Below are 23338 nucleotides of genomic sequence, written 5' to 3'. Positions count from 1 at the left end.
AAGCCCTCTACCTGCCCATTTCCACCCTGTTGCACTGCCTGTAATGGTTACTGACAATGCTGTACTGTTACAGAGCAGAGCTGAGCACTCTGTCTCCTTTTCCAGCCCAGGAAAGCAGCCCTACTGTCCCAGAAACCAAGCACAGCAGAAGGAGCATCACGAGCAAAACCAATGGATATGAGGGGCTAAGGGACGTGCAAAGCGATTCCTCCTATTACATCTGCAGCTGCTACCCCAGGGCTGGGTGATGGGATGTGCAAAGCACCAGGGTTGGACAGTGGGATGTGCAAAGCAAAGCGATTCCTCCCATTGCCCCCACAGCAGCTCAGGGCCCTGTGGGGGGCAGCGGTTCTCATCAAGCCGCCCGTTTTCAGCGAAGCTCCTTGCCATGCAAGTGTGTTGGGCTGCACTGAGCCCCGTGTGTCTCCTCCACACGCAGATGGTTTCATGATGACTAATGGCCGCTTACCCTCAGCTCAGGGACCCAACAGGAACAGCCGTCGTTTGCTTTCCTTTTTGTTCTCTCAATCACTCCATCCTGATGTATCCTGAGGGCTTGGCTTGGAACTGAACCCTGGGGTTTGCAGGACTGAGATGTGTGATCTCTGCAATGTTTTTTCATCCTATGCCATCTATTAATTGATGAAAGGGGCTGAGCACAGCTCTAACAAAGGCTCACCCCATTGTACAGTGATATGGAAGAGAAATTGTTGCGTTGGCCACACCAGCTCCTTGGATGCTCAATCCAAGTGCTGGGCTTTCTGATTAAAGAAATGGAGATCTCCATTGGATAGGGATGGCAATGCAATGACACACACCAGCCAGCTCTCACTTCACATCTCTGCTTTCTGTGCTCCTGCCTCTTGCAGGGTCTCTCCACCGTTTCATCATACCCTGAAGCAACAACATCTTTGCTCCAGGAAATCCAGGGGGTCAAGGCAGGGCTGCAAGGTTCAATTCCTGGTAATAATGCCAAATTTCTTTCTCTCTGAGATGAAACTTCAGTTTCTCTCTTTTGCAATGCTAAGCCCAGCTCCTGTGACCAGCACAGCCCTCACACTCTATCCATAACACACTGACAGCTCTGTGCTGGCTTCTGCAGTCACCAGGCTTTGCAGAGAAATGAGGAACTCCTCTGCCTTCCCAGCTAGGGAAGCATCCAGATTGCTTTAATATAACAGGGCAACTGCTGGAGAGCCCCATTCTGCCAGCAAAAGAAAAAATGTGGATCGGTGCTCCTGCACAGCCTGTTTTTACAGCTGAGTTTATCAGTCATCATCATCCTAATGAGTGCTGTCCAAAGTCTCTGTGATTTTACATTCAAATTCAGCAAGCACTCAGCAGGACCCACCTAACCATAGGGTCAAGCAAGACTAATGCCTGGCATTTTAATTAAAACACTCAAGAAAGCCTAATTAGCAACTCAGCCATGCCAGTGCATGGAGCCTATGAAGTGGCCCCAAATCAGGAGAAATGGCCAAGCCCCATCCTGCCACTGGGGCCGCTTTGGGGCAGCTCCAAACAGAGCTGCAAGGAATCCCAGCACAGCTCTGAAACACCACAGAAGCAAAACCTGAGCCTTGTGCAAAGCACACCTGGGGACCAACAGAGCAGAAATGCAACGAAGGCAAAGCCTGCTCAGCCAACAGAAGACCGTGGCTAGCTTCCACTGCACTGACAACAGCTTATGATAGTGCACACATGGGAAAAATCATAACCCTTGTCAATAGAAAACAGGAGGCACAGTGCTCAGTGCTGTTCTGATTGCTGCCCATTGCACAACGCATCTTCCTGTCTGCACATCCCCAGCACAGCTCGTCCCTCCGGGGCTGCCCGGCATTGACCAACACCACAGGAGATGGATGCATTGTGCTATGTCCCGAGCAGCCCAGGCCTCATCTCTGTCCTTGCAAGAGCTGCAGGCACTTTGCTCATCGCAAACAAGGAAATGAGATCTCCATGATTCATCTCTCAGGTAGCAGCAAATGCTGACGGTCCCCCTGGAGCGGCGCCAGGTTTTTTGATCAACACCGACCCCCCGCAAGAGAGAGAAAAATGTATTTTCTTCTTCTTAGCAGGAAGTTTGCTACCAAAAATAACAAGGCGGGTCTTATTTTCCTACCGAGCATTAAAGAATTGCGGTGTATCTTTCACATATTCCTTTAGAGTCAGCACATAACACGGATGGGTCCTTGAGTTTACTTGAAGCACTGGGCACCGACGTCACAGCACACACGTATGGGGATGACGTGATGGGTGAGGTTGCTCAAAGGTTGAATATGATGCAAATGTCATTTTAACAGCAGCGCTGGGGATGAGCTCAGAGCAATGGGAGAGAGGTGTGGAGGAGGAATGTGAGAGCAGAATCCAACCGCAGGTTCTCGGAATGATGAAGAGCAATGGGCGAGGAGGTGCTGAGGGAAGGGGCACTGGGGCCATGCAACTCAGAGCTGCATGCTGTCACTGATGCGACTTCTAAGGGTGGGATATAGCACTTACCTCATACCCAGCCTCCAGTGCCTATCAGCCACCTCTGTCTGCTGTTAGGAGTCAAGCAAATTTAGGGTGAACAGGGTGACATCAGTGCAGAGGCACAGTGCTGGTATTCACCGTTGACTCTACCAAGGAGTGAATGAACAGCTTCCTGCTGTTCCTGCATCACTCAGGGTTTCCAAGGTTTCCCCTGTGAAAAGCAGGAGAAGAAGAGCACCTCCTCCCACGACTGAGTCCGTCAGCCCCATCAGCTCAGAGGATGCTCTCCCCAGGTATAATAGAAAACACCATCATGCCTCTCCCCAGCTCGTGGTCGCTATCCTCCTCACCCTATTCACTTCCAGTACTTTGAGAATAAATCTGACTCAAAATTTTGCTTTCGAACCCAAAGTGACAAAATATGGCCCCGTGTGAGTAAGTCCCCGCTCTCGCCCGCCGCCCACACCAACCCCACTATTCCTTTTAGTATCAGAATCTTTACAGAAAAGACGCAGCTCTGGTTTCATCCACCTCACCAGACAGAAAGCGGTGACAGAAAAAAGGAGTTGGGGTGCACAGGGCCCCTCTGGAGTGATCTGCAGGGAAGGGCAGGAAGAGAAATAAAGAAAATGCCAACCTTCCACCCCACACTGGAGTTTTATCTCTGGGATTACGTTTGTTTACAAATAACTTCTTTCCAAAACGTTGAACCTACGAAAGCCCGAGCACTAACGGCTGCTGTGGGCTGAGCCCAAACTGATCTACTGCGCTTCACACCTCTGGGTGCAGTGTGTGTTTGTACAGTCCACATTTCCGCTCCGTGGGGAGAGCTACGCTGTGCAAACAGCCATGGCGGGCTGCTGGGTAGCAGCTATGAGCTCACTGTTTTGGAACTTGGCAGCTAGAATGACTCCTCCCCATTTGGCTCACTTGCAAAGATGACGGGAGGAGGTTGCCAGAGCTCCTTCTTGCACCTTTGTGGGATCGGACGCTTGTCCTCCCTGCACAGCTGCACGACAGCAGCCCGCAGTGGCACCTCTGGGAGCAGCACAGCAGCATCTCCACCTCCAGAAGCACAAGAAGGGCAACACGGGGGGCGTTGATAATTCCTCCCCACCTTCAGACTGCTGCAGCCAAGCACAGGGATGAGCAGCAGCAGCTTCCAGTGCCTGTAGATCCTGATGTGTCACCTGCTGTGACAGCAGCCAGCAGAGAGGGGACAGTGGCAGCACCATGTGTGCCCCAGTGCCCACAGCACAACCACAATTCCGGATGCGTACTTCCCCCTGCCGGCACCTGGGTGCAGCACCCATGGCCCCAAAACCCCACGGTCCCAAAACCCCCCATCCCAGCAGCAATGCTATGCAAGAAACTCCACCTGCAGCATCATCCAGGCAGACCTGGCCACCAGATCTCACCATATCCACAAACAAAGAGACTTTGGTGGGACAGCAGCACTGCGTCCCTGAAGAACACTCTGGGAGGGAGCCCAGCTGCCTAGGAGCCATTTCAGGACATCACCAAGCAGCCACTTGGCCGGGAGCCACGTGAGCAAGGAGGAGAGACTGGGAGACGCAGTAAGAGTCTTTAATCCAAAGGACCGAAGAGCAGACCAGAAAGGTTAGTATAAGCCAACAGATGGGAGAAAAAAAAAAAATATATATATATATATATATATATATAAAAACTGTTTCTTAAAACAAATTAAAATTGCATACAGTGTCTAAAAGATCACCTAAAAACTAAACATGGCCTTAAAAAAACATTTTTCTTTCTCCCCGAGCACATTAAATGCGGTGAAACGTTGTGACAAATAATAATAATAATAATAATAATAATAACTCATGGATTAAAGACTTCAGCGCCACTGTTCTGCTTGGGGACGGAGGCTTCGCTCCCGGCCCCCCATAGGAGCCACACTGGAGGGCAGCAAAACCCCAGCCCTGCACCACCGCATTCCCTCCTTCCATCATCTGGGGACCCCCAGCACAGCATCATGCAGGTAGGGGGACAGGGAAGCATCCTTGCCCTGCACAGACTGGGAGACCAGGGGGGGACACCCCCAAACCCGGCCCCCCACCTGCCCTGAGGTCAGAACTGAATGGCACAGGGTGGGGGTGAGCCCCGTACCGACGCACAGCCACGTACGGACAGACAGCAGCACAGACGCACGCGGTGCTTGCGGAGAGCCCTGTGCCCCCAGCGAGCGGCAAGGCTTCCAAGGCAGGGCAGGGCTCCAAAAATACTTTTTTCCTCATTTTTTCCCCAAGCGTGCTTTTAAAGCAGCAGATTTCCAGGCTAGGGAGACAGCACGCCACCCAGCAACCCCCCCACAGCTGCTTTCTGCCCAAAGCTTGCCTCAAGCCAGCGCTCCACGCAGGGAGCACGCTGTCAGGGTTTCAGCTCTACAGTAGTTTTAAAAAATACTTATGTTATATACCCTATAGGAAGGTCACCACAGGAATTTCCATGTCTTTGGAAGGAAGGAAGAAAAAAAAAAAAAAAGAAAAAAAAAGAAAAACACAATAAAAATAAAAAACAAAAATGTTTCACAAAAGGGAAAAAAATAAAATCCAATTATCAGCGTCGTTCACCTATAGGACAAAACCCCCCTGGTTGGAGAGCGTGGATCAGAGGGGGGATATCGCCTGCTCCAGAAAGGTCAGAAACACAGGTGAGTAGCTAAAAATAACTAGTCTGGTATAAATGTCTGAATTCCATGCGCTTGATATAACAGTCTGCCTCTTTTTGTCTTTTTTTTTCTTAAAAAAAATATATATATAGTTATTGCTTTCTCAAGGGCCGGCGGTGCAGGCGCCCTCAGTGTGGGAGTGCAGCAGGCTCCGCAGGGTTGGCTTTCTTTCTCCTCTTCATCAGCAAAGGGTTGGAGGAATCCTCGATTTTCTTGATCTTGATTTGTTCGTAGTCCACTCGCATGGTGGCCAACGCGCTCGTCATCTCCTCCTGCAGGGATGGGCAGAGCACAGCACCCGTCAGCTCTGCTGTGACACCCCAAAGAGACCCCAAGGGGGTCTCTGCCACCTCCCCCAGTCCCAATCATAAGGAAATTATGGGATGGGACCAATGGATCCGCAGCTCATTTTTCCAGCCCACTCCATCCACTGGGATTTGCATCGTAATTTTATACTGAATTGCAATTCCAGTGTGGATTGGCCCAATCTGGGACCTGCCCAGCACGAGGGAAAGGTAGAACCAGGCAGTACCCAGAGCACAGAGCTTTTGGAGGAAGAAAATCAATTCAGAAGAGTCTTACCTTCACATCCTCCCATAGATCCTTCTCCTCCTTCAGCACACGGCTGGTGTGCAGTGGGGTCTGGGGCACCTGCATGGATTGCTGCAGGGGGGAGCAGAGCAGCATCAGCAAGGGGTGTCCCATCCCCATATCCCAGCCCCCAGCCCCATTCCAGCACATCCCACTGCTCACCATGATCCAGGGGTGATTCATGAACTCCGTTATCGTCATGCGTTGAGTTGGGTCCGTCTTCAGCAGGTTGCGGATCAGCTGCTTCACTGCAAGAAGGTGAGAAGAAGGGGGCACGGGTAGGTCCCAGGGCAGCTCCCCCCAGCCCCAAAACACCTGCACGCAGCCCCCCAAATGCCCCAACCCAGTTCAAGCCTGCCCCACAACAGGCTTTACCTTCCTCCGACACTTCTGACCACTCGGGGTTGGGAAACTCATACTGGCCCATGCGGATTCGTTTCTTCATGCCAGGGGAGATGGCGAGGCCATGGTTGGAGTAGAAGGGGGGGTACCCACACAGCCTGCGTGGAGTGTGGCAGCATCAGTGTGTGCTCCCAGCAGGAAGCAGCAGGTGATGGGACACCCCACCAGGATGGAGAGGGAATGGCTGACTTACAGAATGTACATGATGACGCCGAGGGACCACATGTCACAGGATTTATCATACTTCTCCGGGCCCAGCACCTCAGGGGCTGAGGGACAAGAGAGTGAGTTTTGGGGTGCAGCTCCAGTGCAATGCACAGAGCCTGTGCCACCTTGCAGCATGAAGCTGTAGCACAAGCACAGCAGTGTTGTCCATGCAGTGCCTGTGCCAAGTGCTGCACACAGAGTACCACGCATGGAGCAGCTCATCCTGCAAGCACGAGCAAAGCTGCACCCAAAAAGCAGCAAACCCCAAAAGCAGCAAAAAGCAATCCAGCAATTGACCATCCCCAAAACTGCTTCACCATTAGGTGGGTGCAGAGCTGATGGGCTGTGCTGCAGGCAGTAAGCATGGTCCCTCTGAGCTTCCCTCCAACTTCCAACCAAGGAGGGGTCCCCTCACCCTCATCCCTGCAGACCTGAGAGCTCAGCCCCCAGCAGCTTACCCACGTAGTACGGCGTGTAGCACGGAGTGGCCAAGGAGTTGTGTGTGGTGGTTTCTTTAGCAAAGCCAAAGTCAGTGAGCTTTAACACAGCATTGGGCCTTTTGGAGGTGTACAAGAGGTTTTCCGGCTGCGGGAAGATAAGGGACAAGAGGTGAGGGCAGGGCTGGGGACAGCCCCAGCAGTGCTGTGGCAGGGCAGGGCTCAGCACCGCTCCTACCTTCACATCTCGGTGCGCGATGTTGATCGAATGCAGGTACTGGATGGCTTCCCCAATGCTTTTCATTATCTCTGAGGCCTCTGAAGCAGCAAGGAAACCAATAAAAGCATTTGTAGGTGACTTACAGCAGGCACTGTTCCCTAGGTTACTGTTCAGAACAGGAGTCAAAGCTTATGGCTGAAGCCAGAAGTGCTTCCTCTACCTGAAACCTCCCTCCCCCAAGCAGTGATTCCACAGATCATGTGTTCCCTATAAAACCACAACCCCCAGAGTTCGTGTTTTATGGATTTGGGGGCAGTGTTTCTGTGCTGGAGTGCAATGGATGCTGAGAAAACATCCCTTAGCTCTGCTCTTGACTGAGCAAGAAAAACAGGAGTTGTGATCAAGGGCTGGGCACCCACATCCAAACTTGGCATTCCCCAAATGCAAAACCCTGATACTGATACAAGGGGAATGGGACATTCCTACAAGGAGCAAGAAATTGCTCAAGGATTGAATAGAGGTCACTGTGGGCACCATACCCCGCTCCGTGAAGGCCTGGTCTCCCCTGTCCTGGATCCGGCTGAAGAGCTCCCCACCATCCAAGCTGGAAGAGAAGCAGCAGGGTTAGGGACAGAGGGAGCATGTCAGCAGCCCCAACTCGAGCAACGTCAGACCCTTTGGTGCCCAGCCAGGAGCTGCATGAGTTCAGCAAGAGATGCAGCTCCTCTCCATCCCCACTCTGAGGTTGATACTTCTAGGCAGCGGTGCTCCAGAAATGAGAGGGGCAGAGGATTCGCATGCGCTGCAGAGATGCCAGGCACGAACGGACGTGGTCTGCCCACCAAGCCACAAAAACACATTTACAGTAAAGACAGCAAAATGCTCTAATGTGGCGAGAGTACCTCTTGGCCTAGTTTAGCTCACGAGACAACTATCACGGGGGGAGGAAACCCCGTACTGTGCGAAGTGCTGAGCTCAGGTGGCTGCACAGCATGGTGCCATGTGCCGGCATGGGAATGGGTGACATCTCCCAAATCCCAACAGGCAGGGTGCAGAGCTGAGCTCTACTAGTGGATCTGCATGGCATGGTTCACGTTGGTTTGGAGATGGGATGGAGAGAGAGGCAGAAATGGACTCCAATGCAGCAGAGCAGCTCACAGATAAGGCTCTGGGAAGGGGAGGGGAAACTGGAATGGCTCCTGGGCCTCGAGGGCTCCCCATATGCCCTAAGGAAAGGCTCAGCTCCAAGACAGATCAAGGATAAGATCAGAGATCGCTTCTCCATGAGAACAGGGATAACAGCACTTCCTGTCTCAGCCTTATCTAATTCAAGCAGAAACAGCTCCTGGCCTTCCTGGTGCAGATAGCATCTCAAGCTGGACATCTTGCAACATGGACAGCACCAAACCACCCGGGAGTACCACACATCACTTGGTTATGGTCACACTGCACTGTGCATGGAGGTGCATCCCAAGCACCCCTTGGACAGAGGGAAGCCACCACAATAGCATGCAGCACCCACCGTCTCCACCCTAAGGACACACTGCCCGTCACTCCACCATCTCCTCCTATGCAGGCAGACATCCCATCCCATCCCAGCCTATCCCACCTGCAGCTCCCATGTCCTGATATGGTTCTAAGCTTCTTCCCATCCCAGAGCTTCTCCGTGCACCCTCTGCCCCCCCAGGCAACCTACCAGCTTGCCAGAGGTTTTGGCAAGAAAGTTGTATTAAATCACAGCTGCGGTTGGGATGTGGTTTCAATACTTTCCCCTTCATCCCTCCTCCTCCCCATGTTGTATCAAGCAGCCACCCAAAGCAGGCTGGCTCAGCAGCGCTACTGGCTGAGGTGCTGCTGACCACACTGCGTCGCTGGGTGCCAGCACCTGGTGCTGAGCCTGGCTTTGCTCGGCCAAAGCGAGTTTGGTTATGACCCATCTGCTGCCAGAACTCAGGCCTGAAGCCTGAGCGAGTTTTCAGAATGACTCAGAGCCAGCACAGGGCACACGGCACCTTGGAAGTCCGTCCTGAACATCACAGTGCAACACCTCTCACGGCGCCAGTGTCCCCCAGTGGGACACCTCACCCCTCCCCATCACACAGCCCCAGTGCACTCACCACTCCATGACAATGAGCAGACACTTCCTCCCCTGGTAGAGGTTCTCATAGACGTCCATGATGCGGACAATGTGTGCGCACTGCGACGCCCTCCAGTGCAGCTCCACTTCCCTGCGCGCCTTGGGGCAATCCTGCAGCATCTGCAAAGAGGCAGAACTCCATCAGCTCAGCACCCCGAGGAGCAGAGCAGCAGGCACCAGGCAAGGCAGGCAGGCACTGTGTGAGCACAGCTCGGTGCTGCATGCAATGCCTCCATCTCCATCTAGCGGGAGCAGCGCAAAGCCACCGCTCCGAGAAGCACCCGGGGGGGTGACAGAGTGCAGCCCGTCCTGTTAACCCTCAGCTGCGCTCCTGATCCAGCGCCAGTGATCCTGGTGGATAGCAAAAGCCAATGAAGAGCAGCTCCAGGGAAGGCAGATGGCCTGGAAGTGCCCCGTTTGCAGCCCTGTGCCCAGCAGGGAACACTGCAGTACCACAGCGCTCCAGCAGAAGCCAGGCTCGTGCGTTAACACGGGGTTGATTTGCTCTCAGCTCCCCCACGAATCCAGGGCTCCTCTGCACCCTTCTCCCCTACATCCTTACATCAGCCCAAGCCACTTGTCCTCATTTCCCCGCATCACATCTGAGATTCCTGCACCCCAGAACACCAACCAGCACCACTTCTCACCGTGCTTACGAAGCTGCTTTGTTAGCATCACATCCCCGAGTGCCACCAAAATCCTCCCCAGGCAGTCACACACCGCCCATCCACAGGCACTGATCCTTGGGGCCAACATCTGCATCCAGCCACCACCTCTGGCCCCACACCTCACCTTCTGCTCATGGTGGGGTCATTCTGCTCAGGGCCCCACACACAGGCAGCTCCAGAGGCCGTGAGCCCAAAGCACACACATCCGAGGAAGGGACAAAGCAGCAGCCAGATGTTCCCCAAATAGCAGCAGCCCTCTAATGAGGCCCTTGCCCTTCCCAAAGACAACTCACAGTTCCCAGGTGCAGGAAGGATTTGCTAGGCTGCCACAGACTATTAATTACCGTGTTCGTCAGGATAAACAACCAGCCTTAATTATTATACTTCTAAATATAGAGCAACAACTGTGCCTATCCTGAGTGTATTTCATCTTCCTTCCTGCCTTCAGCAGCTCTGGGGTTGGGTTTTTCAGAGCAAAGCACGCACTGCCCTGACCTCAGGTTGGCACTGGGGGCTTTGGCACCAGGAATAGGGTTGGCCTTAGGAAAAATCATGCTGTATTTCCACACCTCTCTCTGCAGCATCACAGATGGTGGGGGAAAGGCTGCTGCATCTCCAGCAGCACACAGCTGGGACAGGGCCTGGAGAAAAGCTTTGTTATCCACAGCTCTGCTCCAACAGCCTGGGTGGGGAGTCAGGAAGTTTAAAGGGGGAAAAAAAAAAAAAGAAAACAAATAGTAATTGCACGCTGGGAAAATTGAACAGCAGGAAGCAGACAGAGTAATTCTAAGCAAGACAACTAGGAGATGTACAAAAATATACATCCAATTTTTAAAGTGCTTTTCAGGGAGCTTAATTGTATTCCTAACGAGCTTGAGACAGCCACCTCCATTACCTGTACAGCACGGCCGTGACATTTGCTTTTGTGACATTTGCTTTTGTACTCAGGCACCCACAGGCAAGCAAACAGCTTCCTGATGGCCTCCCAAACACCCTCTGCCATTCAGCTCAGCCAACAGGCCAGCCTCACTCCGGCTTCCTGCTGGCTATGCGATAGAAGAGCACAGCCAGCCTCCTTAAGGGCATGATTGGGTCTATTTAGGAAATGTTCCTGGTGCCCACTAAGGGCCGGGCACAGGGAGGTGGGAGGGGAAGGGGGATGCAGAAGGGACGTGGTAATGCCCAAGCCATTATGAAAGCATCCCACACCCCCTCCTCCACCTCCACCTCCACCATCCCCTGCCCTACAGCACCTACTGGTGCCGAGCCCCCCAACAAGCTCTGCGGAGCCAACAACAAACCTTCATGCCTTCCCATTTCAGGTTAAAACACAGCACCACACACTCATGGAAAGTGACGAAGATTGGCTTATCCCCATTCCCAGTTACAATCCGAGCCCTGGCTTTCCCACTTGTAGCTCAGGTCTTTAACCACTGCCCCCAGATTCCATTAACACCATCTTAGTGCTGCAAAACAAAGCTATTTTTCTGCAGTCTGCTGCTCACTCCGGTCACGTGTGCTCTACGTCCAGCATATTTGGGTGTGTTTGGTAACACTGCCCATGTCCCCATTTTAGCTCTGCTATCCAGGGTGCAGCCATATTTATATTTCTTGGCTTGCAAAGAGAAGGCTGCAATAGGACAAGCACCTCATGTTCAAGAGTTAACTGCCCCCAGCCCACGGTGCCAGGCTGGGGCTGCCCAGGTTTTCAGAGCAGCATCAGACATGAAATTCTGCAGTGACTGAGAGCCCTTGGAGACCCTCAGTGTGCTGCAGGGAGGTGGGTGGGAGCCAGGAAGGAAGGAAGGGAGCAGAGCACACACAGAACATGCTCTGCTTCCCCCCCACACACACACAGACAGAGCTGAATCAGCCCCACCACCCCCCATGATGTCGTGTGTGTGAGTCACAGCAGGTGGAAGCAGGGAGCTCCCTGCAGGCACCCAGCAGGGCAGGACCATGCTTTGCTTGGCATCCCACAGCTCAGGGATTTAACAGCAGCCCCGGCCTGCTGCCACAGCCAGATGTATCTTTATTTTTCTGCTCCCCCATCAGCAGTGCTTCACACTTTACTCTGGCAAAAGAAACAAACAAACAAAAACAAAAACAAAAAAAAACAGCTGCCAACACATTTGCAGAGCTCCTGCCCCACCAGGACAACTCCTACTTCTGTTTGCTGCTTTTAGCATCACACCATTTGGGACCCTCCAAGCAACAGCCCCACACAGCTGCATCCCAGGCCCCCCTTACCAGCTACAGTCCCCCTCAGAGCAACAGGAGAGCAGGGAGGAAGCCCAGCTTCCTGGACTCTTTCCTCCTCCCTGCTTACTCTCCATTTCAAACACCTCCTGCAGTCCCCACGCCATTGTGGCCACATGTTTTGCTGGCGATGCCAACGTGAGTTGGCAGTTTCACAAGCGGGCAGAGGATGCAGGATGCCGTGGGAAGAGCTGTGGTGATTGCATGATGCTTTCACAAGGAGCCCTGCAAGAGCAAAGCCAGCAAAATCCCGGAAGGAAGAGCATTGCAAGCATTGAGCAACACCACAGCAGCGCAGCTGAGGCTGGTCCTGCTGCAGGGGGACACCGAGGACCCCCATCCTGCTGCCCCCAGCCCAGGGCATCTGCTGAGCCTTTCCTCACCCACAACAGATGTGGCAGCTATTCAGCTTTTCAGGCAGCAACAAAAGGCCATCCGGGCTCACAAAGGCAATGAGCAAAAAGGCTGTGGCTTAACCAGGAGCCACCTGCCAGGGCCTCATGCAGTGGGATGCTGCTGCTCAGCAAGCCTGGCTCCGCTGCAGCAAAATCCAAGTACAGCGATTTAAGGGTCCCATGCAAGTACCCAGGGCATCGGCACAGCAGGGACAGCAGGATGAGGATGCAGGGATGGAGCTGCAGAACTCACGGGAGAAGTCAGAGCAGGTAAATGGCAGCACGAGGCAGCCCTGCTGACTCAGAGCCTCGCAGCGACGGCACGCCAACAGCAGGCAGCAGCGCTTAATAGAGACAAATGATGAGTGTCTGCTTCGTGTATCTGAGAAAAACAACATGAGAGGACCTTTCGGTTCCTGGGTTTTGTCTGGGAATGATCCTATTCTCACCGCCATCCCGTACATCAGAAGAAATACTGAATTTTGGTGACTCACTCATTATTCTTCTGTCCTAATGAGACAGTAGGGTTTGCACTGTGTGTTAATACCTTAGCCCAGCCTGCTTCTGCTGCTTCTAGCAGAAGCAGCGTGGACTGATGCTTGAGCAGGGCATAAATCACATAGAGGTGAAAGGACCCCAGAATGCCTCAAATGCTGTTCATCCCTTTCTCAGGTCATCCCTGCTGGCAATCACTGTGACACCAGGTGAGAAGGACAAACAGGGGACCGCGATGGCTGGCTGGCTTGGGGCCAGACAGAGACCAGCACTGCCATCAGCACCAGGGTCTGCACTACAAAAAGCAAAAGGAAAATGAGAAGCTGGGGAGAGGTGAACAACAACACCCTCACATGAGCTACACCAAGGCCAGGCAGTGTTTCACACTCAGTCTCTTTATCACCACCTCCTTGCAGAGCCTTTGAGGCTGCTTCCAGCCCTCCCTTCAGATCCCAGCCCTGAAGCCATGTGTCTAATCAGATTTCCTATCAGAGCTGCTGCACTCGTGAATGGAAAAGCACATACATGTCCTTTATGATAGGAAGTGGTTGATATTTATGGGTGTGTTTAATACAGAAGCAAGCACTGTGTAAACCATTAACTCGGCTCTGACCTACGTACTTTGTACTTCCCTCCCCAGGCAGCACGCATGGCCTGAAAATCCACAGCTCCAGCCCACACTGCAGCATCTCAGTGCCACAGCAGGGTGCCAGCTTAAGCCCTGAGTCCATAGGGTTCCCCCCAGGCAGACACACTGGTGGTCCCAGCCCTGAGCAAGAACCAGGAGCTCGGAACATCCCTCTGGGTCCCTGGCCCCAGCAGCCTCAGAGCAATCCTTTGCCTGGCTGCACAGAGAACCCCATATTTACTTATTCAAGCTGTTTTTGAGTAGCCTCCTTCTCCCAGATGGGTTGGGAAAAGCCATCAGGATGCACCACAGCACTCCCGAAACTGCTATCACCATTCAGGGCATCATCAAGGTTTTATTTACGTGCCCTTGAAGCTCGGTGACGCACAGCACGTTTGCATCACTCCGTCCTCTCCACGGTGATTTGTTTAAGAGCATTTTGTACCCTTGGCAGGCTCTGTCAACACCAGCAGTCAGCAAGCATCTCCTGACACCAAGCCCAGGGACACACACCCCAAACCACAGCAGCCCAATCCTGGGGGTCACCTCAGAGCTCTGCACCCCAGACACGCATCCCACACGTGCCACATCACCCTAGAAGGTAATCAGTTCCCCTTTCCATACCCAAAACCAACGTTTGGGATGTGGGAATGCCCTGGGATGAGCTGTGCCCTCCCCCCATCCTTCCCCACGTGGTCTGGGTGCTGCCAGGGACACGGGGCCGGCTGCTGCCCTATGTAACCAGCTCCTGCGTTAAGCGGCCGCTGCTGCTATTGAAAGGAGGTTTTGTGTTGTGCAGGGGGAAGGTCGGAACAAGAGCAACACGGAGATTTCATAACAAGCCTTTGTCTGCGCAAGCAGGGGCCCCACGGCTGCCTCCCTGAGCATGCTCCCCCCGGAGATGTGACCGCCCTCCTCCGCCTTTGTCCTCCGCTCCACACCGTAAAAGCTCCTCGGGCTTTCCCAGAGCTGCTCTGCTCCTCCTCCTGCTGCTCCGGGGTATTCCGCAGCCCTCGCATTCTGCAGGATCCGTATGATAGTTTGTACAGCGGCACACTGCAAATGTTTTGCAACAAAGCCACACGGGTTAAGAGCTGAGCAACCCTCCAACCCAAAGCAATCCATGGGCACGTGTACCCTTGAGCACCGGAGCAAGAAGCATTACAGAGGAAATCCTGACCTCAAAGCAACGCAGTGGGAACAAACAAGCAGCCCCACTAGCAGCAGGCTGTGCCTCCCAGCAGATCCCCACCATCCCTGCACGTGGCCTTGTATAGCAACTGGAGCTGAAAGAGGCCTTGGGGCCACAGCAGCAGTGATGTCGGGAGCCTCCTGCCACCCACGAACTGTCCCCACACGTGGGAAGCCCCGCCGAGCCCACCCAGCTCCCAGCCCTCAGCCCTTCCAGCTCCCGACCCCCCCTGCAGAGCTCAGCCCCTCTGCACCAGGCATCGTGAGACAATTCCAGCTGAGAGGAAAACACAGTTACGCTTCTATTTTAAAAAGCCCTTTTCGCATCCTGCTGGCACCTCATTAAAGCACTCAGGACACAGCTGCTATTATTAGCTCTCCCAGCACTAGCAGCAGCCCCACGCTGGGCACGGGGAGCAGGAGGGAGGCAGGGAGGTCTGGCAGAGCCAGGACGGGGCTCAGCAGCCCGGTCAGCCCGTAACCTCGGAATACCTCATCCCGCAAGCATGCATAATTCAGCACAGCGCCGGGACGCACACGCCTCCAAAAGCACCATCAGAGGAAAAACCTTCTCCCCTCTCACCACTACTGAGAAGGAAACGTTGGTGTCTAAAAGCAGCTCCCACGAAGAGGGCCAGCACTGAGCACACTGCAGAGCAAGGAGTCAATAGCTGAGGTTTTATCTGCTTGCATCTTTTAAATACACAGCGAGAACACGCACACGCTGGGAAGACTTGCTGATCTTTTCACAGATGCTCAGTATCCCACTGCTAGGCAGTTTTTAAGTACTAAGTTCCTTGTTTTCTTACTAAGTACGACAGCCAGTGTTTCGCCTGCTACATCACAATGGACAGGGGGATGAAAGGATAAAAGCAAAAAAGCAGGGGCACTTAAACAAAGATGAAAACAAACGAACAAACAGAAATTATCACTGCATTTACTGCCACTGCCCCAGCACCCGGAGAGCTGTCTGGGACCGTTCATCTCAGACGATCCCCTCCCCAGCCCCTAAAACCAAACCAACGTGGTACTGTCAGCTCAACACATTGGTTCACCATGGACCCCCAGGCACAGGATGAGGGGAAGCAGCTCTTGGGTCCTGCTTTGCACCAATTCCAGAAAAGCCACTTTGTGCCACGGGCAGGGAGATGACTTCCCCACGATAACACACTGGAAGTTCCATCCCCAGAGCAGAATAAAGAGCGTGAATGGGGATACAAGGAGGGAGATGCTTACACAGAACGAACCACAGAGTCACCAGAGCCAAACAGCGAGGTGTGGCCACCTCCCAGATGGGACAGTCTGGCTGATGGGAGAGGGCTGCATGTTTACATGTCAGACAGGAAAGCAGGGAGAGTTCCTGTGCTCTGAACTTCCATCCAAGAGTCAAAGTGAATTTCCCATCAGTCGCGGGGCGGTTGCTCTCTCTCGTGTCCCTGGTGCTGGGAAGAGATTTCTCCTTGCAGGGAAACTCACTGAAGAAAAAAAGCAAGAATCTTGCAAGCCCCCAAGTTAGCCGGATGAAGGCATTCCCCCGGGAATTTTCAGGCAGGCTCCCCAGATCTTTCTTCCCACGAGCAAGGCACCACACACTGTGTGCCACAGCTAGAAATCCACACCTAACCCATGGCACAGGGTGCACACACCCCAAAACACCAGCGCCCAGTTCTGATGACTTCCAGGAGACAGCTTGGTTTTAAACTTCCCAGCAAGCCCACCCTTTCCCCTTCCACGGAAAGGCATCCAACCACTGTGGCAGAGCAACTTGTGCAACAGCAGCCCATGTTTTCTTAGAGATCTGCTCAGGCTCATGAGCAGCAACGTTGCGAAATGGCTGGAGAGGAAAAGGGAGATGCAGCAGAGCAGAGAGGAGGCCAACATGGGCTCCAATGGTTCCTGCAGCCTGGCTGCATCAGAGGGGGATGGGACATGATACCCACAGTGATAAAGACAGCGAGCACAATCCCTGCCCTTCTGCTAATGCACATGGATACAGAAATTATTAAACCTGTTCTTGAATTTCAAGACGGTGCACACAATACGGCTATCATTACTACTTAAAATAAAAACAGTCTTGCTACCAGGCCAGCCTTCCTCCCCGTTTGTTTATTTATTTATACAGCAAGCTGGAAATAACACACATTCTTCCCTGTTTGCTTAGATCTGATTGCACATGCTTTCCCCCAGCCTCACTGAGGATAAGACAAGTGGGATGCCGTGCCCATTTCCGAGCAGTGCTGCTTGACCTGCTTCCACCCGCACCTATCAGCTCCAGCCACGACTACTGCGGCTGATGGAACACACTGCCAAATTTCCAAGCAGTCCCAGCTCCAGTTCATTCCCTGAAAACACGCATTTGGCAGGGAGTCCAAGGAGACTTTCAAGAGGCTACACGAGCTCTACACCATGTTTCAGAGCTAGAGGACATGGGCAAGGAAAGTGGACTGAGAACTGCTCATTTTTGCAGAGTCAGAGCAGAGGATGCTCCACATCCACCCCATGAGAACCCAGAGATGGGGCTGCCTGAAAAGGTCTCAGCCCCTCAGCAAATCCCTGGCCTACTGCTGTGCAGCTTTTGTCTGCTCCAGCATGAAAGGCACATGGCAATGACAGTCCAAACTCATGCACATTGCCATCCTAAGGGAGAGCTGAAAGGGCTGAACTCACCAAGAGAACCCAGGGAGCTGCCTGCAGGCAGGGGCAAACACTGAGAGGCAGCAAATGTGATTATGATGGAGAAAACAAGTCCATCCTTCCAATGATCCCAAACTGGGATGTCTTACAGGAGCTGAACTGCAGAGTGCCTGCCTGGCTGGACACCCCAGGAACATTCAGATCTGAGATTGTATTTTGAACTTTATCTCTAGTTTAGACTGCAGCTTGCTGGGTGCCCTGGCGCATAATCACATGCATCCCTGACGCCAACAGCTTAAATAATCTCATTACATATGACGGCAAACACCGCAACAGTCACAGGCTGTTTGAGCCAACTTGCTCACCTGCCCTTTCCGCTGGGAGAATTTCCTTTGTCACAGCAAAGCCACGCACCAACATGATGCACTAATTCATGGGAAGATGACGCCATCCTCCCCAGCAGCATCAGGCTCGAGGCTGAGCCGTGGCTGGGCTCCACGTGCTTCCAGCACAGCATATAAGGTTGCTGGAGCTCTCTGGACTCAGCCTCGCCTCCTGCATGCAGGGTGCTCACTGCTAAGGAGCAATGCCAGCTGCCCACAGGTGATGATCAGGATGGACAGAAGCCCAGATCGTGCTGAAGCCCCATCCCAGCACAGCCACCTGGGACAGCCTGGGCTCCCAGCAGGTTTATTAAGGCAAAGAAATCAAATAAATCAGGTAGCACTGTGTCCATGGGGCTGCTGGAAGGACTGCCTTGATCCTCATGGACCTACACCCTCAGCCTCTCCTTACTCAACCTGCTGGCTCAAATGGGTCCTGACCACCCCACAGCCGGGAGAGGAGCCCAGCAGCACCCCACGCCACGGCAGGGGAGGCCTGGGGGAGCACAGGCCTGAGAGGCCCCAGGGGCAGCCCCAGAGCAGCCAGCCCGGCGCAGGGGAGGGGAGGCAGCGCGTTATTCTTGGAAACCAGGAGGTGAGCTCATGCTGCCTGAATGCTGCAACTTGAGGCCAGGCACGCCGGGCTGGGAGAGGGGCCTGACTGCAGCCTGCAAGGCCTACACGGGCCTGGGGCCTACAGCGAGCACAGCACGCAGGCTCCTTCCACCCGTAACATCAGCACAGAGCAAGCCCCCACATCCCCCCATGCTTCTTCAGCTAGAGTTCTCTTGGAGCTCTCCTGACCAGTCCAGCCAAGGCATGAGGACACCGGGCTTATCTAGATGTCATCTGTGAGCCTGGGGCGAGGGCAGGCATTTAGGCTCTCACTTTATGGCCAACTCCAGTAAACCCCCACCTTCCAGCCTGCGAGCATAGGAAGCACTGATCTCCTTTACAAGCCCCAGGGCATTCAGTCATTAAGAGAAAGGGCCCCTATCATTTCCTGAGCATTTGCCAAAGCAAAAGTCAGTCCCCGGCTCCCAGGCTGTTATCAGTTTATCTGTGTTGTCAATATGACTGTTCGGAACATGTAATGTAATCTGAAGGGATTATGGCCGATCATAAATTGTTTAAATAAACTCAAAACCCAACTCAGTAAACTCTTTTGGTCAATGAGATAATAAACCACCGCGTTGGAAAAGCCCCGGTGATGTCACGATACTTTCCACGGTTTTAAAACTATGAGTTGCACAAAAAGCCACAGTGAATACATTTTTGGTTACATAAAATACATGGTAGAGCTCACAAAAATCCCACCACTGACACAGGAGCAGAAGTACCGCAGACAGAACGTGTGTTCTGTTCCTCTGGAGCAAAAGCCCAGGATATTCACACACTCCATCACTTCGAGGGTATTTTTCCAGCTGGTTTATATGAAGGATAAAGCACATGATCTCAAATGAAGCTAGAGAAAGCCATGGGAAATAGGGTGCTCTGCTTCCTTAAGTGTCTTCATACAACACCTAAGCCATGACGGCTGACCACAAGGCCACCAGCTACACAAACACACCCAGCACTGTGCAGATACAGCTACAATACAGCCTGCCCTACTTCCAGGACAGGCAGCTCAGAAGAATAACGAACCACAAAAGTGCTGGGCTCCTTCCTCCACCAGAGGAACCATCGCTCACCTTATCTGATGAGACTGAGTGAGACTGAGACTGTTTCGCAAACATGCCCTGAAGCACTGAGGATGCTCCAAAACCCATCTGTGAGAGGGGAGAACCCTGCAGGCAGCCTGAGGCTCTCCCACCTGAAGGAAGAAGTGAAGATTTCCTACTCTGAAATTTGGGTGAGGAGTACCGATAGTTTATTTTAAAGGAAAACTGTTCCATCAATGACACAGAGCCAAGAAACAAACCCATCACCTACTCTACTTGGCCCATTCTCCAGTCTGGGTTACCTGCCACTTCCCTGCCATACGCTGAATTCAGACAGCAACCTCCCACCTGCACTTTGCCTAAAGATGAGCTAGAAGTGGAATCTGCAGCTCACAGCCCCGTGCCACCATCATATCCTGCATCACATAACGCCAGCAGCCTGACCACAGCTGAGTCTGGTCAGCAGTGACCTACATACAGAAACTTTCACTGAGGTTACAAGCCTAATTTTGCTTAATAATAAACAGCACCAAGGTAAAAGGAAGAAACGGGTAAGAATCCACTCAAACCTCACATTTCAGCTCCATCCATCACTTCTCTATAGTCTTCACATCCCCATGCTGCTCAGCACCCAGGAGTAAAGCACTGTGCACCCAACAGGGTCCCAGCAGCTGCGGGCTGAGATCAGCAGCTCAGGTGCATCTCTGACCCTGCAGGTGAAATCCTGAGGGCTTTAGGTCCTTCTTGATGCTGAGAAATAAAACTGAGGGCAGGAAGCTAGTAAAATAAACAACGATCAAGAAGACAAGTAAAGGAAAAGCTCCACTTTTTACCTAGGTACGGTGCAGCTAATAAAACTAGCACCCATTAACTCACACACAGCACTGTTTCATTTAATGATGCATCTCTGCCACGGATCATTGCACTGGAAGAAAATTGGCTGTAACATTCTCATTGCTGCTGGAACGCTAACTCTGAGCTCAAGCTCTCCCCAAGCACTGAAAAGTGCTCTTAAGCAAACTGACCCTCAGCAAAACGCTGGTTTCAATGCATCTCTCTGTTTAGGCTTAGCAACATAATAGCTGCTCCTGACCCAAGAGGAAGCACAATGTAACCAGAAGACACCATTAATACTAAGGAGACACACAATTGTTTCCCTCCAGCAGAGGACTGCATTAATGTAAGAGATCTTGGAACAGAAAATGTAAAGAGAAACTGTTCCGAATGGAAAGGTTTGCTGCACCACCAAAGCAGGCGGCACGAAGAGATTTCAGCTGCGGCTTCTGGCTAGAGGCCATCAGAATTCTTTTAAGCATCATCTGAAACATGACGACTCGATGCAATCACTTCTGTGCATCCTGCTTTAGGTCATCATTCCACACTGATGCAGCCCATGAGTAATTCCAATCTAAATACCTCTGCAGGTCCCCAACAGAGACATCGTCCCGACTGCGGAACAAGGGATGGATGAAGTCAGCTCCCATCGCATCCCAGGCTGTCACCCCATAGACCTGTGCACACAGGGCAGCTTGTCTGGGATCCCAAACCCCCCACAGAACGGTTTTTAAGGGGCTGGAAGGAACTGCTTACAGCAGCAGCTGTGCTGCTCTTTGAAAAGCCAGAGAGCTCAGCTGAACACTCCTCTCTGCATCAGGGAAGTGCAAAGAGGCCAGGACAGGGGACAGAAGGCAGAAGACCAGCAACTTTCCAAAGCAGAGATCTTAGAGCATCACACTCCAAGAGCTGCTCAGGCATCCTGACTTATAACACAAAGTCCTGCTCTGCAAGATGCTTTTCGATACAGCACTCAGCGTTAAGTCCTGACAGCTGCAGTGTGCTCTGGTAGCAGTGGGAGCACAGCGCAGCCCCAGTCATCCCAGAAGGAGCCCTGGTGTCACCCATCCCCGCACCGCCGCTCCATCCTTCCCCTTTTCAGCACTGCAAAAGGGAAGTGCCGGATCCATGCTTTATAGGGTTGAGTCAACTGTAGAAGCAGCGAAGAGCTCATCTGTCAAAACAGAAGAGGATTTTGCTGATTTCCACCCAAACGAACTGCCAACACGTGTCACCCTGCAGCATAACGGGGTGCGGCTAATGGAAACTGCCTGCTTTTTGGGAGGAAAAGTCAAGCTTTCATCAGCCTGTTGAACGAGGCTCTCCTTAGCCACACACTTTCTGCACCATGCTGTCCCCACGTACCTTCGCAGTGCCACTTGTACCTCCAGAGCCCACCTGTTCATTCATTCACATTGGCAAACCCTGAGAGCAACAGAGAGGCAACTCTACAAACAAGAGGTGGGGATTACAGATCCAGACAGTTATCTGTTTAGCCTACACCATCCTCAGGGTAACAGAGAGATTCTGAACAGCTCCTGCGTGGGCGAAAGCTGCAGCTCTGCTGGGAACGCGGCGCTCCCAGGCTGCCTGCACCCGCATCACCCGGCTCCAATCTCCACAAACTTCCCCTTGTATCTCTCCAGCAGGGAGACACGCTTCCTTCCCTCAACAAGTGATTTCAAAACAAGGAAACCTCCGGGTCACAAAAATGCCTGTCTGTAAGATCCACAGCTAAACAGGGGATGCTAAGGAACAAGTTACAGACAATGGATGAGCAGAGTAACACGGAAATGCTCTGCTGCTGCTCGCTGTTACGCGCTGATTCATGGAGCCTGGGGAGACCTGTGGGCACGATGGAGCTCAGTGCACGGACCCCAGGTCAGTCTGCCATCCGAACACCAGAGCAAACAAACTCACCAGACAAATCCCACCAAGCCCGGGCTCCTAAGGCAGCACAAGCAGACGTTATTCGCTTTGTTTGTATTAGAAAGCCATAAAGCTACATCCCGGCGCTGTTAATAGAAAGCAACTCGGCCGGACGGGCAGCAGGGCAGGGAGGCAGAGCTCCCATTGTCCGGGCCGCCCGCAGCTCGACCGCCCGCTCCGCAGAACCGGTTCCCGAGTTTCGCTGCCCGTGTCCCCGCTCACAGGGCAGCGCGGAGCCGCCGGGAGGAGCAGGGCTCGGGGCGGGGCGAACCTCCCGCACCGCCCGGGGTCCCGGAGGAACCCGACCTGGGAGCCCCGGGGGAAAGAGAGTGCGGAGAGCCCCGGCGCGCACCTTAAGGGCGAACTTCTCCCCGCTCTTCTTGCTGAAGATCTCCAAAACTTTCCCGTTGATGCCGAGCCCCAACACTTGCGTGGTGACCTTGTAGTCGTCCGTGATGGCATTCTTCCGGATCTGCAGGCCGCCCTTCACGGGGAACGGTGGAAACTGAGGCGGCGGCGGCGGTCCGTGGGGAGCTGCGGGAGGCGGGGGCGGCGGCGGCTGCGGCGGCGGAGGGCTGGGAAAGCCGGCGGGCGGCGGCGGCGCCCCGGAAAGCATGGCGGGAGGCGGCGGCGGCGGCGGGAGGGCCGCGGGGTGCGGGAGGGCTCCGAGCCGAGCGGGCGGGCGGGCGGGCGCAGGGAGCGGGGCACGGGGAGGGGAGAAGCGCCGCCGCCGCCGCCGCCCCCCGCCGGTGCGCCCCGGCCCCGAACGCGGAGACGGGAAGAGGAAGGCTCCGGTGAGGCCGGCTCCTCCTTCTCCTCCTCCCGGCGCGGCTCGGCTCTGATGTCAGCGCCTCGCCGCGGCCGGGCACGGCCAACGGGGGAGGGACGGGGCGGGGATGGGCTGCGCTCGGCGGGGCGGGGGAACCGAACGCACGGCCCGGCCCCGCAGGGAGAAGCGGAGCGGGGGGTGGTAGGAAGGGGTTGATGGCCGCCGAGTGCCCTCCCTGCCGGTAACTCTTATCTGGAAGTAGATCCCTTGGAGCCAGGAGATGGGGACAATGCCACCGACGTACGAAGCGTGGGAGAACCGTCCGAAAGAATGA

General features: G+C 53.7%; 1 protein-coding gene across 1 annotated transcript; it reads right to left on the bottom strand.

Moving 5' to 3' along the window:
• Nucleotides 1-4043: 4043 nt before the first annotated feature.
• On the bottom strand, nt 4044-23013 carry MAPKAPK2 (MAPK activated protein kinase 2). The gene is made up of 10 exons (XM_010724297.3): nt 22588-23013; nt 9139-9278; nt 7561-7625; nt 7040-7119; nt 6823-6949; nt 6351-6426; nt 6131-6255; nt 5918-6003; nt 5747-5827; nt 4044-5436 (listed from the first exon to the last, which is right to left on the bottom strand). Exons 1-10 carry the CDS (start codon nt 22849-22851, stop codon nt 5293-5295), a joined length of 1188 nt encoding a protein of 395 aa, XP_010722599.2. The 5' UTR covers nt 22852-23013; the 3' UTR covers nt 4044-5292.
• Nucleotides 23014-23338: the final 325 nt, after the last annotated feature.

The sequence above is a fragment of the Meleagris gallopavo genome, chromosome 28, assembly GCF_905368555.1.
Source record: "Meleagris gallopavo chromosome 28, MGAL_WU_HG_1.1, whole genome shotgun sequence".
NCBI classification, from domain to species: domain Eukaryota; kingdom Metazoa; phylum Chordata; class Aves; order Galliformes; family Phasianidae; genus Meleagris; species Meleagris gallopavo.
Note: the sequence above shows the minus strand (reverse complement) of the source record. Positions and strands in the feature narration are given on the sequence as shown.

Bases quoted from the DNA above. Each gene is read 5' to 3' on its own strand.
- MAPKAPK2 (XM_010724297.3), bottom strand. From the start codon at position 22,851: ATGCTTTCCGGGGCGCCGCCGCCGCCCGCCGGCTTTCCCAGCCCTCCG. The intron at 9,279-22,587 runs GTGCGCGCCGGG...GCCTCTTTGCAG, and splicing joins GGGAGAAGTTCGCCCTTAAG to ATGCTGCAGGATTGCCCCAA. The intron at 5,437-5,746 runs GTAAGACTCTTC...CCATCCCTGCAG, and splicing joins ATCTATGGGAGGATGTGAAG to GAGGAGATGACGAGCGCGTT.